Source organism: Podarcis erhardii (assembly GCF_964252035.2).
Source record: "Podarcis erhardii genome assembly, chromosome: 2".
NCBI classification, from domain to species: domain Eukaryota; kingdom Metazoa; phylum Chordata; class Lepidosauria; order Squamata; family Lacertidae; genus Podarcis; species Podarcis erhardii.
The window spans coordinates 35,705,149-35,721,509 of NC_138498.1; the positions used below are offsets into that span (position 1 = coordinate 35,705,149).

Here is a 16,361-nt window from a genome sequence, read left to right on the forward strand (position 1 = left end):
GGAGGCCCATGGTCACTCTGGAAAGGGGTTAGGGTTGCTGTCCTGCCACCATATGCACCTACATGATCTGACAATGCCTCTGCTCATCCCCTAATGCAGGCATAGGCAAACTTGGCCCTCCAGATGTTTAGGGACTACAACTCCCATCATCCCTAGCTAACAGGACCAGTGGTCAGGAATGATGGGAATTGTAGTCCCAAAACATCTGGAAGGCTGGGCTTCGGGGTGCCTGTTTTAAATGAGTTTGCCTATGCCTGCCCTAATGCCATCCCAATGTACTGACAAGGCTTTGCTTATCTGCCACCCACTATTCATTGTCCTTATTGAAAAAAGAAGTGATTTTAAAAATGCTGAAGTTGCATATTGCCATATGTTCTGGTGCTGAGATTCTACCACCTGTGGAATGACTCTCCACAAAACAAAGCCTTCTGAGCTGGGTACAACATACAGTCCCCAGGCTGTGTAATCATTTTGTGTGTGCACTAGGTGGGATGGTTAAAGGGTAGCAGCAAAATATGTCAGAACTGGTACACGTCAATTCTAGCTAACCACCTAACCATCTCCTAGTTGCCATAAGCGGATACGCCTCTGCCTAGACCGCTGATGGGGGTTCACATGGGGGAATATATATCTCCCTATCGGTCTATCCCTAGATGTAGAAAATCAATCAGTCGTTTTATTTGTATGACACGTTTCCAAAGCTAAAGCCATGCTGAAGGCAGAATACAACATGTACAAAATTTACAAACATAACAAAAGTAGTCTTAAAGAAAAAATCAAAACATAGAGAAGGGTTCTTGTTGTTTTGCTTACTCTTCTTCTTGATACGTTAGTTTTCAATATGCTGGGGAATTTTATAAGGATGAGCAGTCATGTGAACTCCCACACAAATTTTGAACTGACTTAAAAGCTGAAGGTTTTTTAAGAGGCAGCATGTACCTGTCAAAGTAGCGCAGTGTAAACCAAGGGTGCATGACTTTCTGTGTGCCTATGATAATTGCATCTGACTTGCAGTGTCTAGGGGGTTGGAATTGGTTTATGATCTTGTCTAATTGACTCTTCTTTCTATCTTCTGCAGTAGCAAGGAATCGGGATGGAGTGCCAGTGATCCGGGGGCAGATGGTAAGAAAAATGTGAATGTACGGAGAGAAATTGCTGGTCCAGTGCTGCCTGCTTAGTAATGTAACATAACACCCAGTTTGGATTACTCCAGTAGTGCAGTACAGGAAACGGCCCATGAAGGCAGGTCAGAAACTCAGATTGGCTTAGGATCTAGCTCAAAGGCTGTTGGCTTGTTTCAATAGGAGGGATAATGTCTTAAGAGCTTCATGGAGTACCAGTTTGTTTCTGGACACAATACAAAGTGCTGGTTGTGACTTGTAAAGCCCTCAGCCTAGGACTTGGGGTACTTATGTCCCATGTCAACCTACAAAGTTAAGATCTTCAATTGGAGGCCCAGTCTTCTGAGAGTTTCTGCTTGTTTCCTTTTCAAGGGAACTTTAAAATGGGAGAAGCCATTCTGTGCCACAGGAGCATAGGTTGGTGGAAGTATATTTGGTACAGCTGCTTGTATGTTGGCTTCAAATTCTAAAATAGGCTCTTAAAGACCAGATCATGAACATCACTCAGAGGAGTCATAGATTGTCAGAATCGGATTAACTTGCCCTTTTAAGAACTTCAAAGGGTGGATATGCCAAGCATAATGGGTTGTCTTCAACTATGTTTTACCCAGAGTAGAACCACTGAAATGAATGGCCCTAAGTTAGTCATGTGTATTTATTTTAATGGCTCTTCTCCGAGTAGAACTTACATTGAATACAACCCAGTAAATGTAATGTATTTGGGGGGCGGGCTTTGTGAGTTTCTTTGTATCGTGGGAATTGATCGCCTTAACATTTGTCTGATTTGCCTTTCAGAGAGGACGCATGGCAGATTGATGGAGCATGCCCTGCTCAATGATGAAAGTGAGAAAGACATGATTTCTTTCGTGCTATAGGGGTGGAGGGATGGGCATTCTGTAGGAACTGGCTTGAGCCACTTTATTCACTTGCTTCTGGTTATTGAGTCTGCTCCCCTCCTTAATACCAGCAGCCATACAACATTAGGTAGATTTCTCTTAGGGATGTTGTCTTCATGAGTTTGCCTCAGTTAGACAGGCAGTTGACCAGTAACATACCTGAACATGTCTATATTTGTGTACAGCTGCCCAATGGCATCCCATAATTGCTCTTGGGTGCTTAGCACATCAGTATCCAGCAGACATTCAGAGTTCTGGGGCTATTGCACTAGGAGGACTTGATCTACACATTGGGGAATGGATATCCCAACATCATGTCCACATCTGTAAAATGGGAATAAATTGTGACCTATCTCACATGAATTTTCGTGAGGGTAAACACAAAGCCTTCAGAAGCATTTTGCCATTTTAAAACTGGTACATTTAATAGTGAGTAAACTTGCTATACAGTAGTACCTCGGGTTAAGTACTTAACTCGTTCTGGAGGTCCGTTCTTAACCTGAAACAGTTCTTAACCTGAAGCACTACTTTAGCTAATGGGGCCTCCTGCTGCCGCCCCCCCGCCAGAGCATGATTTTTGTTCTCATCCTGAAGCAAAGTTCTTAACCCAAGGTACTATTTCTGGGTAAGTGAGTCTGTAACCTGAAGCGTATGTAACCCGAAGTACCACTGTACTGACATATGTTGTTGTTGGGTGCTTCCAGAGCTGGCAGCTCCCAATCATTGCTGTTCTGCTTTAAGCCGGAAGTGGGATAGCAAATTTCTAAACACTCTGTAACCAAGTGGTCAGTTCCCCTTTCCCCAAATTTTGGAGGGGAGCAGTTTTCATTGGGATCTTTGTATGTGTGGGACGGGTTAAATAGCCCCCTCCCCTCACTGCACCTCTGCTGCAATTTGGGGTGGGGGGAGGGAGATAATGACCAGAATAGTAGCTTAATAGCAGCTATATTGACTATAAGTAGGTTGGATTTCAGCGTAAGGAAGTAAAAGCCTAATGGGGAAAATGTGAGAGGGGGTGTTTCAATCACAGTATCATGCCAATGCCCTGTAAAAAGTGACTGAACAAAATGTGGTTATTCCACAGTAAATGTCTGGTGTGGAAGAAGTTTCAGTGTTTAATTCAGCCATGAGTGTAGGGTCTGCGGAGAAATTGCCCCAAATAGAGATACCAGAAATGCTATTATTTGTGTACATGGTTGCCAAAATAAACATCCTACGCATGTTGGCTTCAGCTGGGGTGGACCATTTTTGTGCACATCTGCCACTATGCACAGATTTCCTTTTTGACATGGCACTACAAATGCTGGCATCCAACTTTAAAGACTTTGTTTGGCGAAATTATTTAAAGAAAAAAAATACCTAAACCTGAGACCTAAGCAACCTTGAGAAACACAAAGTTATGCACACCCTTATCTCTTTTGAATGCTAGCTGCAAGCTTTTATGCTGCATAGTATTCTTTCTGAAGTGCAACTGAGCAAGCTAAAATAATATCTGTATGTCTACGTTTGGTGTCCTCCTTGGCACATTGGTTGTGAGACGCTGGCAATTGTTTAGCACAACAGGATTGTATTCAGTTACCCTGAATCTAAACAAAGTTATTGCCCAACTTTTAATCAAATACATTCCAGACATAGATCTGTTATATTAGACAGTAAGTTGAACACAACATCATCAACTAGATGTCATCCTACCTTAAGGATAAAATCTGAATGTCACGTCAGCTCTGTAGGAATGGTTACAGTTCGTTTATTTATTAATGGTACTTACCTGCTGCTCAGTAGCAAAGTTATCTGGACAGCTTAATAGCAAATGAAAGCATTAAAATATAAACCGCAATAAGCTAAAATAAAATGAATTCTGCATGAAAATTCCAGCAAGAGAGAAGGAAATCAATAATTAAAACATTTATCTTTTAAAAGTCCTGTCAGCTCAATCTTTGGAAGATGGGGCTTAAAAAAACAACTGTTCCAACAGTGGAAGTAAAACTGCTTCTTGAATACTAGAGATTGAAGAATATATGCACTTCTTTCGCATGAATGTTTTTTTCCTCCCTTTTCAGAAGTTCTAAAAGAGATCCAAAGCACTCTGGAGGGTGGAAAAGGGTGAGTGTCCATGGTTTCTCTTAGAACTTGGGGAGTTAAACTGTTCTGTCCTTGTGATAGAAGGGAAGTGACATAGTGAACATCGGAGAACATCTATTTAGCAACCCTGAAACCTGGTGCTGTGTTCCTCAATGGCTTCCTTCGCATTCTCAAATATTTAACCTTCTATTAAGTCTGCTGCCAACACTGAACAGATTTTGTATTTCTCTGTACATTCTGATATGAGGGTTGTTGTTGTTTTGCTTTCTAATTAAGATCTTTACACCCAACTTGAGTTAAGATACCCACTATCCCAATCTTGTGAATAGCTCAGGGCAGACATCTTTCATTTTTAGGGCTTGTCGATCAGGAAGGAGATACAGATCTAAAAACAACATTAAGTCAGCTGGCGTCGAAGAGGAGGGTGGGTGAATTGGGTCCCATGGATTTACTTCCTGGCACTGGGGAGGCAATTCTTCTTTTTCAAAAGGAGAACCAGTAGAATACTGGTTGTCACATATGACTTACTTTTAGGATTTGACGGGGGGGGGGTGGAAGTGAGAGAGAAGGTGCCACTATCTACAGGCATATGGAGATTTTGGTGTTGAGAACCAGAATGGTACAAGTTGTCTGTCACAGTTTCCATATGGCGATTTTGTCTTTGCAGGAGTTATAGTGACAAAAACTCAAGGAGAATTCAAGTAGGACACAGACTAAGCAATGGAGGAGGTATGTGGGTATATATGCTATAGCTGTATTTAGAGAAAACAGTATGGTTTGTTATAAAAATACATCTTTATGTAGCTTCCTTATGCAAAAACTGGTGTCTTACAAACCATGAACAGAAAACTTGAAGCTTCTGCTCATGGTTTGTAACAGATCAGTTTTTCATTTTGTCTGAATATGGGAAACAGTAGCTCCCACAAATAATAATTTGTTTAACAGAGATTTGACCTCAATGCCAGGCTTGGCCTCCTCTGCTGTCTTCACACAGTTTTGTTCTTGAGATGATGGCTGCCAATGCCTTCTAGAGTATTTTTATGTCTCTCCCATTCCAATTCACCACTGCAAAAAAAGTACTTGACAAAAAGGAGGAAGTAACTTCTCACTTTTCTCCCATTCTCTGCAATTTTCATCCTTAAAGGTAGACTGCAGCTGGGAACCTGGCCAGAGTTCACTCTATAAACCAACATTACTTAAAGCAGAACTTGATGCCCCCCAACTTGGGCTGCATGTAGACTGTTCCTCTGCCAGCTCCCACCAGTGATGCAGAGTAGGAGATAGGGACATTGCAGAAATTATATACAACCGTCAAAGGTGTTACTTCAGGATGCTGAATGCCTTGCTGTTGTGAGACTGGCATTTTCAAATCATTAGTTTGCATCCAATTACCGTATTTTTCGCTCTATAGGACGCACCGGACCATAGGAGGGGGAGAACAGGGGGAAATTTTTTTCCCCTTGTTCTCCTCCTGTAAAACAAGGTGCATTCACCTGAGCTTGTGGGGCTGGTGGTGGGGGGAAGCACTGCTTTCCCCCATCGCCAGCTTCAAAGATCCCTGAAGCCTTAGGAGCGCAGCGCCCCGCTGCCCTGCAGAGGCTTTGCGTGCAGCCATCCCCAAACTAGAACAGCGAGACGGAGCGCTGCGCAGCGCTCCGTCTCCATGTTCTGGCTTTGGACTTAGCCATGCAGCCTGCATTTGCTCTATAGGACGCACACACATTTCCCCTTAATTTTTGGAGGGGAAAAAGTGTGTCCTATTGGGCGAAAAATACGGTATATATTTGAGTCCTACCAGGCTGGGACACACACACACACACACACACACACACACACACACACTCTCTTTACCAAAAACATACCCATGTGGTTTCACGAAAGTGCAGTATGCATTAGACAATGCACAATAAAGCAACAGCCTCTTCAGGTTGTGTAAAATGATTCTGCCCTTTTCTCTTCCCAGCAGAATGATTGTGCTCCTGCAGCGTCTCCGTGATGTCTGACGTTTGGAAAGAGTGCCATAACACTACTGACTACAGGCCCACCGTCACTGGAAGAGACATCCACTAACCGTGGCCTTGGATTCAGTTGCAGGGCTGAGTCTTGCCTGGCCACTCACCTGCTTATCATCCTCTTCACTGTGCCTCACCTGAAGCCCTCATTTTCTCTTTGAGATGCCAGCCTTGCACTAAGGCTGGAATGCTTCCCTTGGTCTGTTTCCCTTTATGCCTCTGGATACGTTTTTGCAATTCTTCAATCGTTTGCACAATTTCTTTTAAAATAAAATATTTCTACTGGGATGGGTTTTAAATTATAAATATTACTGCCTTGGGTGCAGAGATTTTTTAAAAAAATAAATACTGTTACCTCTGACTAAGATTATTTTTTGTACATTTTTTTTAAAAAAATCATACTGGGTGTTTGTTCAGTAGATATATTTTAGAAGAGTTCTTTTTTAAAAAAAAAATCTTGAATGAAATAATATATGTCATTTTAGATTCCTGTGGCTGCTGTACCTTTTTTTTTTCTCCTTCAAATGAGGAAATTGCAAGGGGTTTGGGTTTTTTTGGTCATGTTACTGTTAAGTAGTTTTGCAGACTCAGGTAGATTCTTATTTTTGTAGCTGATCAGAGCTGGAAAAATTAATCAAATTTAACTTGATTTGTGTGTGGACACTACATTGAACTGTTGTGAAATAAACCCGTACTTTTAACATGCTTTTTAATTTGACCAAGAAACTCTGTTGCCTCATTTTGATGCCCTCTCAAATGTTTTAACAGCCTTGCAACTGCAGCACGGGAAGTGATCCTCTTCATTTAGATGCTTGTAGTGCTTTCCATGGTCACATGAAACTTGTTCTATAAGCCACAAATTCCCCACATTCTGTGAAAGGCAGACAAATCTCACCTGGAAGGGGTTATTATAGACCACTCAGCCTTTCAGCGTAATTGCCTAATGCCTTTCTAGGTTGCTTTCCAGGGGATTTTACCAATTCTCTCAATCTAGTCCAATTCACTAGACCAAAGGCAGAATCCCAACTGTACCCTAACCTTCCAAAGGTAACAGATCATATTAATTTAGGTTTGATTCTATGCACCAATCAAAAGCACAGTATAACGCCCAGAGAATGAAGTGTGTGATAATGATAAAAATTATTCCTTACTAAACCTACAAACAAGCTGCTTTGCTACAGGGCAAGGTAAAAAATGCCTTGTAATCAAATGAATCTTATTTTTTAAAAATTCCTCCATATATAAACTGATGAAGGGGCCTGTATAGTACTGCTAGGGAGACTAGAGCTGGGTTTAGATTCTGCAGGCAGGGGACTAAGAAAATCTTGGGAAGATGATTTATCAGTTCCCATTTTGTAAAAATTTGAATAGAAGCGCAAACCACCAAGAACTTGCTCTTACGGATGTGTAGAGAGGCGAAAATGACAAAAAGGCACCAGGAAGTAAATATACAAACATTAAAAAGAGTTTATTTGAAAAGTACAAAATTAACTTACTTTATTAAATACCTCAGTTAGGGACTATGCTAAAATATATAAATATATATACATATATATAAGGAGAAGGAAAATCCTCCCCAATTTAAAAACCCTGTGTACCGGCTGCTCCTAGTACACTGCCAATATTGCAGCATGTGTCCCTAGAAGAAGCCTTGGGTATACCTTTTCTTTGGCGGAAGGTGGCCGTTTTGAGAAGAGTCCGCAGACCGTTTGGTCGCCACCATGAGCTCAGACAGAGGAGCGCTCCTCTTCAGGCTCAGCTTCCGGTTTTGTGTGCCTCTCATCCTGGCGGTTCTCCTGGCACCCTGTTGGCAGGAAGCTGCTTCTGTGGCCCTGGGAAGTATCCGACACTCCACCTGTGGGCAAAGCTGGCCATCCCTCCTGGAAGTTCCTTTCCGTTTCTGCCTGAGAATGAAACTTCGATAGAAGGATTCCACCTCAGGAAGGTCTGCCAGATCAGTCATCTCTATGGCGTCGAGCAGATGGCTGTACTCCAGGGGGACAGGACTTCTTTGGCACTCTTGCAGTGGGGGCGAGTCCTGCCTCTTCAGCACCTCCACGTGCATCTTACGGTTTGGCGGCAGCAGCCGTGGCCTCCTCCTCTCTGCAGACTTAAGCAGCAAATCTGAAGCGCAGATCTGCAGGAATTCCTCTTTGGGATTTGCTTCCGGCTCCAGCTCTTGGGCCACATGATGCAAGTCTCTTTGGCGGGGGCACTGTGCCGTCATCCGGCTACTTGCGTACAATTGCGCCTGAGGGGGAGGCACCACCATCAGGTAGAAAAAGGCATGTGACAAGGATGTGTCCCTTGTCCAATTCTCCTGGCTTGGAGCACAAGCTGGTGACCCACACACTGACACTTGAGATGACACGGTGGGGTGTGCCTGGGGTTTCCGTTTTTCATACCACGCTTGAAGAAACTTCTCCCGGCTGGATTTGGGCCCCCCTACATCACTTGGGCACACGGCTTCCTCCCCTGGAATGGCTCCCGTTTCCATGTAAGGATCTGTGATTTCAAAGAGCGAGACGGGGGAAAAAATAAGTGAAAGAACTTTCTGACGTGCAATTTAATAAGGGGGTGATAAAATGGAGTCTCGAATTGACCTGCAAGGAGTAGCTGTAGTGTTGCCAGGCAACCACACGCATTCTAGATCTCACCAGTCTCAAACAAGCTTCTTGGCCTAAGCCATCACAGCAATAGCAGTTGGGACAAGAGGGATCAGGCTTCCCGATGTCATAAGCACTCTGATGTCAGTAACTTGGACAGTTGCTCACAACTGTTCACAAACCCACTGTGTACTATTTATGTGGCCTGACCACTTGCCAAAGCTGCAGCTGGCAAGTCTTGACTACTGAGTGTTAGTGGTGGCTGGAGTCCTGCAGGTGTGGCCAGTGAGGTCACAGGGGCATGACCAGTTCTGGTTTTCTCCCCATCTTGCCTTTGCAAAGATTCTGTGGATACTTACGCATTGTAGTTGTACAAATACTTAGGATCTAACTAAACCGATAATTGACTTACAGGAATGCAAAACCTCCATACTTATCACAAATCCTACAGTTCCAGTAACACACAAGTGTTGAAAGTTGCAAAACACACACAGCAACCATTTCTCCTTCCAATCCTCTTACCCATTCACAAAAATAAGTGGAAAATAGATATTAGAAAGACACACACTGTCCACCATTGCTCTCAACAAATATTAATTTGAAAACAAGCTGCTCAAATTAGTAACCACACACATTCTTCCTAGATAGCTATGAAGAATGTGTTTTGAGGTGTGGCTTTCAAGAAAACCATTCTGAGCAGGGTGGATAGAAATTAATGATTTAAAATAAATAAATCAGATTTTTAAAATAAAATGCTTTTGGAGGAAACACCTTTCTAAAATAGTTTTCCATTTGTTACATTATAGTCCAAAGGCTATTCATCAGGAAATAAGGATTTGTTTTAAGTTTTTCATATTAAACTTCAACTCAGTCTGTTGTTGTTTTTTTAAAAAAAACATTTAACCACATCAGTTAACAAACATGGATACATATGCTATGTTATTGTTTTAGTAAAGTACAGCAGAAAAGTCAAAATATAAACAATTTCATAATTACCTGTCTTTGTATTTCTAATAGTACAGTATAACCAAATCAGTAATTGTTCATATAACTGTAAAAACTACTCTGAAAATTTATTATTCCAAAAATGAAACCTTCATCTGTTGTTAATATTAATATTATACCAGCAAGAATGAGTCTTTCTATAAAAAAATGATTCAATCAAGCCTTACTGACTAGTGATTTAAATCAATTTGATTTAAATAAAATCAGTTTCCCTTTAATTCCAATATCAGTTACGTGGGGACTTTTTAAAAACATAGCTACACTTTTGGATTAGCAGTGGCTGAGTGCTGCAGAGACCTGATTAGCCAGAGAACTAATTAACTTTATTTTTTTACAATTTATACACCATGATTGGGCGGGTGGGGGGGGAGAGAAATCAAAGCAGTTTACAAAAAGAGAAAGCATAAAATTATCCGTAAAAAGTTAATGTTTGAAGAGCTTTTCTGAGTGAAAATGAAAGTACAAAATGTGTCTGAGACAGGAAAGCTGGGGAGGGATTTTTTTTTATTTTTAACATTCTTCTCAGGAGGGAAGGCTCCGCCACAGTGACCAGCCTCCACCGCCCAATGTGTGTTTACAGTAGCAATACTGTTTCTGAATGCATAATTTTATCTGGTGCCAACAGCTTTCATAACAGAAGAGAGCATCGTAAAATAACGGGTATGCACCACTTCTGTTTACAGTCACTAGGTAAGCCCCCCCCCCCCGCCAAAAAGAACTCAATTAAGAGGCCATTGCAAGTTTTCCAAACTCCTTTTGGATAAGATGTCCTCCCACATTGCCATGGGAAGCTGCGTTTAGTGCTAGAATAAGCATTAAATATCTCCGCTGCTTGTCGCATCCCCTTGTCTGTGTGCCAGGTTACATTAGGCCCCAGGCTGAAGAGGATCTGATTTGATACCTTTGCATTGTGCTTTTGTTAGATTTGGCCATGGCAGTCGTAATCCTATCCGTTTGGGAGTAATTCAATTGGCTCTGCTTCTCAGGACTAAGCTCTCAGCAGTTCCCGTGCGCTCCCCACCCACCGCAATCCCCGTTTCCATTTCCTGCAATCTTGTCCTATGAAGTGGGCGCATTTACCTATGACACTGTGCCAGCCCCCTTTCACACTATTTGCGCGGATGCTCTTGAGGCGGAAGAGAGCTCAACCGAGCCACTCGGAACAGCTGCGCTCCAGGCTTGTGTCTTCTAATTACATCAGTGAAGAAGTGTTGTAGGCAAATGACTCCTCCAGTAGCAGAGCATTGCAGTTTAATGTGCAACATGAGCTCCTAACCGGCAGGCAAAACAACACTTCAGCTGAGATGGCCGGCCCCATGACCTTGGCTGTGTTGTGTGGGTGGGAGGGTGAGAGAGAGAGAGGAGAGACATGGCTCTCATAACAACAGGATTACTCCCTTGAAACTTACAGAGCAGCTGACAATTAGGCAACAAAGAGCAAGTGAAATATTTAAAGGAGGACTTTTTCCAACCTGTGTTGCTTAATTGGTTTGGTTTGCTTTCCCTGGACATGAATATTTTATCATCCCACCTCAGGTTTCCTTTGAGGAACAAGTGACTAAAACCTACTTTCTTTTTAAATAGTAGCATTGTTACCCTAAAGCTGTGGATAGCTCCAGGATTTTTTGTGGGGGTGGGTGGGGGAGCAGGCAGGTTTCTCACACACAAAAACAGTGGTACCTCGGGTTACAGACACTTCAGGTTACATACGCTTCAGGTTACAGACTCCGCTAACCCAGAAATAGTACCTCGGGTTAAGAACTTTGCTTCAGGATGAGAACAGAAATTGTGCGGCGGCAGCAGGAGACCCCATTAGCTAAAGTGGTACCTCAGGTTAAGAACAGTTTCAGGTTAAGAACGGACCTCCAGAACGAATTAAGTTCTTAACCCGAGGTACCACTGTATGGGAGGAATAGTGCCTGAGCGTTTTGTCAGGTGTCTCACGTCCTACAGATGCTAGAATCATAGGATTGTAGAGTTGGAAGGGACCACAAGGGTCATCTAGTCCAATGCACTGCAATGCAGGAATCTTTTGGCCAACATGGGACTCGAACCCACAACCCTGAGAGTAAGAGTCTCATGCTCTACCGACTGAGCTACCAAAGATACTCCTTTCTTTTTTTCTTTTAAATGAAAGCTGGGAATCTGGTGATGATGCCACCCCTAATGGATGGCCATGCCTGAACCTGAGAAGTAAATCCATTCTGAGCCATGAAGCTCCTGTGCCTTTAACTGTACAGCAAGCATAAATTCAACAGAAGGGGGAAGTCATGTGTTTTGAATGTGCATTGGATGTGCGTTAAACTAATGGTGTGGATTCCGCCCCCCTTTTCTATCACTGCATCTTGATGGTAGAAGTAACAGAAACAACACTTTCTCCACTCCTAATAACACCAGTCAGAGAGGTAAGGAAGGAGGGGGCAGAGAACAGAACTGGTTTTAATAACTCTGAGAAGCATTAAAACACTCTGCTTATATTCAGAGGCACTCTTTCTAGAGGTGTTCGAAACCCCCATTGCTCTAGACGCGTTTTGTGACAGGGAATTTCATTCATGCGAACAGTTTCTGAGCTCTGGGCGCAGTACTGTGCCTAAGATTTCAGATTAAAACTGACACTGCTGGAAGAAAAGGAGGACCTTTTTCTGACTCTCCACTTCTAGCCACTCTCTGAAGACTGGAGAAGGGAGCCTCATAAGAATATTAGGGGGGCGGACAGGGGAGGTATAGCTTTGTGTGTGTGTTTTTTGCAGTCTTTGGATGAGGACTAGACCATGTGAAAAATGAACATAAGATTTTAGATGCAGTTCATTCATTTTCAGCTTTGTATTCTTGTTATTAAAAAAGTGTGCCTAGACACTCCATTGCAGCGCCCACAACCTAGGTTTAAGGTGCCATCTAGCTCCTAGCTTTCATATTTCAAGTTTCTAATACTGAGATATGAGCAGCTATTGGGAACTTTGGGCTCTCCAGATGTTGCTGAAAATGGTGATGAATGGAAGGAAATTGTTCTTCTAGTTGATGGGAGCCCAGTAAGCAAGGGGACCCAGGAAAGGCTGCTGATTTCTTGCAACAAGACTGCCTCCAAATAATTTCCTGCTTATTTCTTTTAGGGGCGGGGCTCTACTTTTCCTGGGCTGCTGAGGATACACTGAAGCTTGTTTCCATCCCCATCTCCCCAAAAATTGGGCCTGACAGTTTTGAGTAATCTTTTCTAGCTAGGACACTGTTCAACACTGATCTTAAACCTTATTTACTTACCACCTGCCCTTCATCCTAAGGTCTCAGGGTGGGTTACAGAACTAAAAACAATATTAAAAGTCAATTTAAAACATCTTATATGTTTAACAGAATTTACAGCTGTTAATATATATAGAAATGAGCAAACCAGTGATATTTTAGGGAGCAGACTAGCAGGCGGAGCCCATTACTTACATCATAGGAGCCTACGCAACACAACACAGTTGCTGTATGTAGGTTTTATTTTATTTTTTATCTTACATTTTGGAAATGTGCAACCAGTTTTTCTTCCCTTTAAATTTTTTGGGTGCCCCCAAGAGAGTGGGACCCTAAGCTATAGCTTGTTTAGCTTATACATAAATCCGGCACTGCTCCTAGCCTGAGTGTCCAAAACTGTAAAAAGAAACCACAGCGACTTGAACCTGCCCTTACACACCCAGGACCCTACTGTGTGTCGCTGTTAGAAAAAGTCCTAGAGCTGCGTGGGTTTTGCAAAGGTCCAGGATTTCCTTTTATCATACTTCTGTCCAAAAACTGAAGCTGAGAAACCTTGGTTGCTGGGATGCGACTGGCTCAGGGTCATCCCAGGAGCTTCAAGGTTAAACCTAGCTTTCAACAGCTGTTGGCCTCTTTGGAAAACCCCTTATCATATCTTATTAGCAGGGAAGAGCGAGATGCTGCTCAACCCCCCCTCTCTTTCCCCCCTTATGTCCACGCACGCTTTTTGCAGGTGGGTCCCAGGCATTGCACTGGAGAAAGCGAGAAGGCGCTGTGGAAACCACACCCCCCCCGTCCCCCTTCAGATCTCCGATTGAATTGTATGGAGGTTGCGAGCGACGTGTGCACTCTTGCCCCCACCCCACCCCAGTGAGAAAACGGTGGAGGGTTAATCCTATCTACCGATATTGAGCCTTGGTAAACGAAAGCAAAAGCCCGACTCCATTCTGGCCTCGTGACCAATGCTGCCACGTTTGCTTTAGGATGGGTGAAATTTTTTATTTTTATTTTTTACAGTGCGTGGTTGGGCCCAGTTTAAACTCGTCTGTTATTTTTTTAATGCGCAAACCGCATTCGTGTTTTAGTTTAGGTTTTTTGGGTTGTTTATTTTTAAATGGTAGGAATAAAATAGAACCTGGAGTCCAGGCCTCTCCGAAGGCCTCTCGAGAGGGGTTTGCAACGAAGCGGAGCCAATCTTTTTATCTTATCTGAAGGCGGCGCGTACGAGGCGCGAAACCCCCGATAAGGGGTAGGGGGGGGGGACAACCTAAAATTTTGCTAAGCAGCTTTCCTACACAGCCACCACAACCAACGTGGATGGGGAAACCCAAACCTCCAAACGGGTTAGAAAAGCGGCGACCTTAAAAGCAACCCCTTACTATGACGGCGGCGGTATAAAGCCGTTCTAGTTCCTGCTCGGTTAGATGTATTATTCTTATTAATTTATTTTTTTTATTACCCTCCCTCCCATCTGATTATGTTGTTCCAGCCACTCTGGGCGGCTTCCAACGCATTTGAAAACCATAATAAAGCATGGCTCTTTCAGGAGAGCCTCAAAAGATGGAGAATCGCAACATGTCGGGGAGGATTGTATGTGTTCTGCGTGTTTTCCTTGGTCGGACGAGGTGGACAAAAAGCCCTACGCCTACTCTCCACTGTCTCCCCTATAGAGAAGCTCCTCTTCAAGGGGGCGCTTTGCTAAAAGGCGACGCCTTGGGTCTCCCTCTTCTGCCCCTTCCTGCGCCCACCAGTCTTTAACACGGATGGCAAATCTTGCTGGACAGCAGCGATTGCCGCCGCCAGATCCTGCACAACTTCGAATTTTAGTGCTTGTAAACCGCAGTAAGGCGATGTCTTTAACTAAGGCACACCCGCCTCCAACCCCGCTTCTAATGAATGCGTAAAACGGTGTGCAAGGTAATATTTCCTGATTCGGTTCCAGATGAAGATGACTCGGGTGGTGGAGAGGAAATCAAAGCCCGCTGAGTTCAATGGGGCTTGTTACTCCCAGGTAATGGAGTACATAACTGCAACCTTCACATGCCAGCTGCCCCTTCAAAGTGCACACACACGAAAAGGGATGGGATTTGGAAAAAATATATACCGCCGGGCCACATCAATAATTTGGCCTACGGGAAAAGGAAGGAGGGGGATTTATTATTTCGGACGAATTAGCTTTAAATATAGAGGGACATGCAAACAAACAAACAAACACAAACAAAGGAGATGGTGAACTAACCTGTTTCTTTCCAGCTACCCGTTGTGTGATCCCACCTCTCCTGACTGGAAAGGGACGGCAGGTAAAATGCAAGTGGCAATCTTGCTTTTTTCTTTCTCTTTTAAAGATTCCCTCTAAAGGGAGGTTGGCTAAGGAACCTTGTTGGGCAGAAATACAGGCCCCACCCAACATGCGTAAAGTAGTTCCTGCGTATGGAAGCCTTATCTTAATGACCCTAATGATGGTTTTGGGGAGGGGTGGTGGCTATCCTGCTTGTCCTTTTTAAAAAACAAAAGTTAGCTACACCTAAGGTTATTTCCTATTTACCCCTTTTCCCTCCCGCTAGCAAGTAGGCAAGTTATTTTGAGAAAGGAGCTAGCTCCTGAAAAAAAGACCAAAGTAGGATGGGCTTGACAACTTGGCCCTATGAATTTTACTTACTGGACACAGGCATGGCATGGTTACCTCTAAAAAGGGGCCACTATCTGGAATATTCTAGTACCAAGAAACAGAATCATACCTATTTGAGGAGAAAACTTTGCCCCAAGGAACAGAACTTTCTACTCTATTGAATCTTTTCAGTTTTCCAAATGGAAAGGCCAAGAGGGAAAGAGCAACATTTTGTTTTCAATTTGCTTTTCCACTCAGGATTTAGCTATCTGTCCTGTTCATAAACCAGACTAAATAAAATGTCACTGAAAGTCTGTGCAGGATTCAGGATCCCCTTAGTAAGCAAATATGAGGAGAGAGAAGAGTCATATGCTTCCTGGTAGGGCCTGAAACAGCAAGGCCTGCTTCCCCAGCAAGCAATTGGTCTACTTTGTAATATTTTCTCAGCCAGTTAACTATTTGTATTATACAAATGCTCCCATTGTATAATATGAAGAAAGACTACAATGCACAACATTTTTTTATACTGTTGCTTTAAGCATAAACAAGGGGAGTAATATCTCCTGTAGTGCAAGTTTGCCCCCTACCTAGGCAGTAAGACTATCATCTATTTAGCAGGGATACAATATTTTAATTTTGGGGACCAGTGTTCACATCTTCCTATTGATTTCCAGAGAGAAAGCCATGCTAATCTCTTGCAGCAAAACCAGCAAAAAGCTTTATGGTATCTTTAAGGACTCGCACGTTTGCCATGCCATAGTCTAGTGTCCATAAAAGTTTATGCCATAATAAATTTG

General features: G+C 43.1%; 2 protein-coding genes across 8 annotated transcripts in view; one reads left to right on the forward strand and one right to left on the reverse strand.

The window, feature by feature from the left end:
- The window catches only part of LLGL2 (LLGL scribble cell polarity complex component 2), a 67,607-nt gene extending 60,791 nt beyond the window's left edge, over window positions 1-6,816 (forward strand). For 2 of the 4 annotated variants that reach the window (XM_081850691.1, XM_081850694.1), the window contains exons 22-26: window positions 1,079-1,122; window positions 1,917-1,964; window positions 4,078-4,120; window positions 4,767-4,828; window positions 6,063-6,816. In XM_081850691.1, coding sequence (XP_081706817.1) covers window positions 1,079-1,122; window positions 1,917-1,964; window positions 4,078-4,120; window positions 4,767-4,828; window positions 6,063-6,070 — 205 coding nt within the window. In that variant the 3' untranslated portion in view covers window positions 6,071-6,816. The remainder of the gene's footprint in view (window positions 1-1,078; window positions 1,123-1,916; window positions 1,965-4,077; window positions 4,121-4,766; window positions 4,829-6,062) is intronic. The other 2 variants (XM_081850692.1, XM_081850693.1) reach the window with 2 other exon arrangements.
- A 799-nt stretch (window positions 6,817-7,615) lies between these two features.
- On the reverse strand, window positions 7,616-16,105 carry LOC309335670 (uncharacterized protein). 4 transcript variants are annotated; one of them, XM_081850907.1, is made up of 2 exons: window positions 15,196-16,105; window positions 7,616-8,616 (listed from the first exon to the last, which is right to left on the reverse strand). In XM_081850907.1, the coding sequence occupies exon 2, from the start codon at window positions 8,606-8,608 to the stop codon at window positions 7,751-7,753; it is 858 nt and encodes a 285-aa protein (XP_081707033.1). In that variant the 5' UTR covers window positions 8,609-8,616; window positions 15,196-16,105; the 3' UTR covers window positions 7,616-7,750. The 4 variants fall into 4 exon arrangements, with proteins under 4 accessions (XP_081707033.1, XP_081707034.1, XP_081707035.1 ...); XM_081850908.1 differs by lacking the exon at window positions 15,196-16,105 and adding an exon at window positions 10,803-11,062; XM_081850909.1 differs by lacking the exon at window positions 15,196-16,105 and adding an exon at window positions 8,769-9,363.
- Window positions 16,106-16,361: the final 256 nt, after the last annotated feature.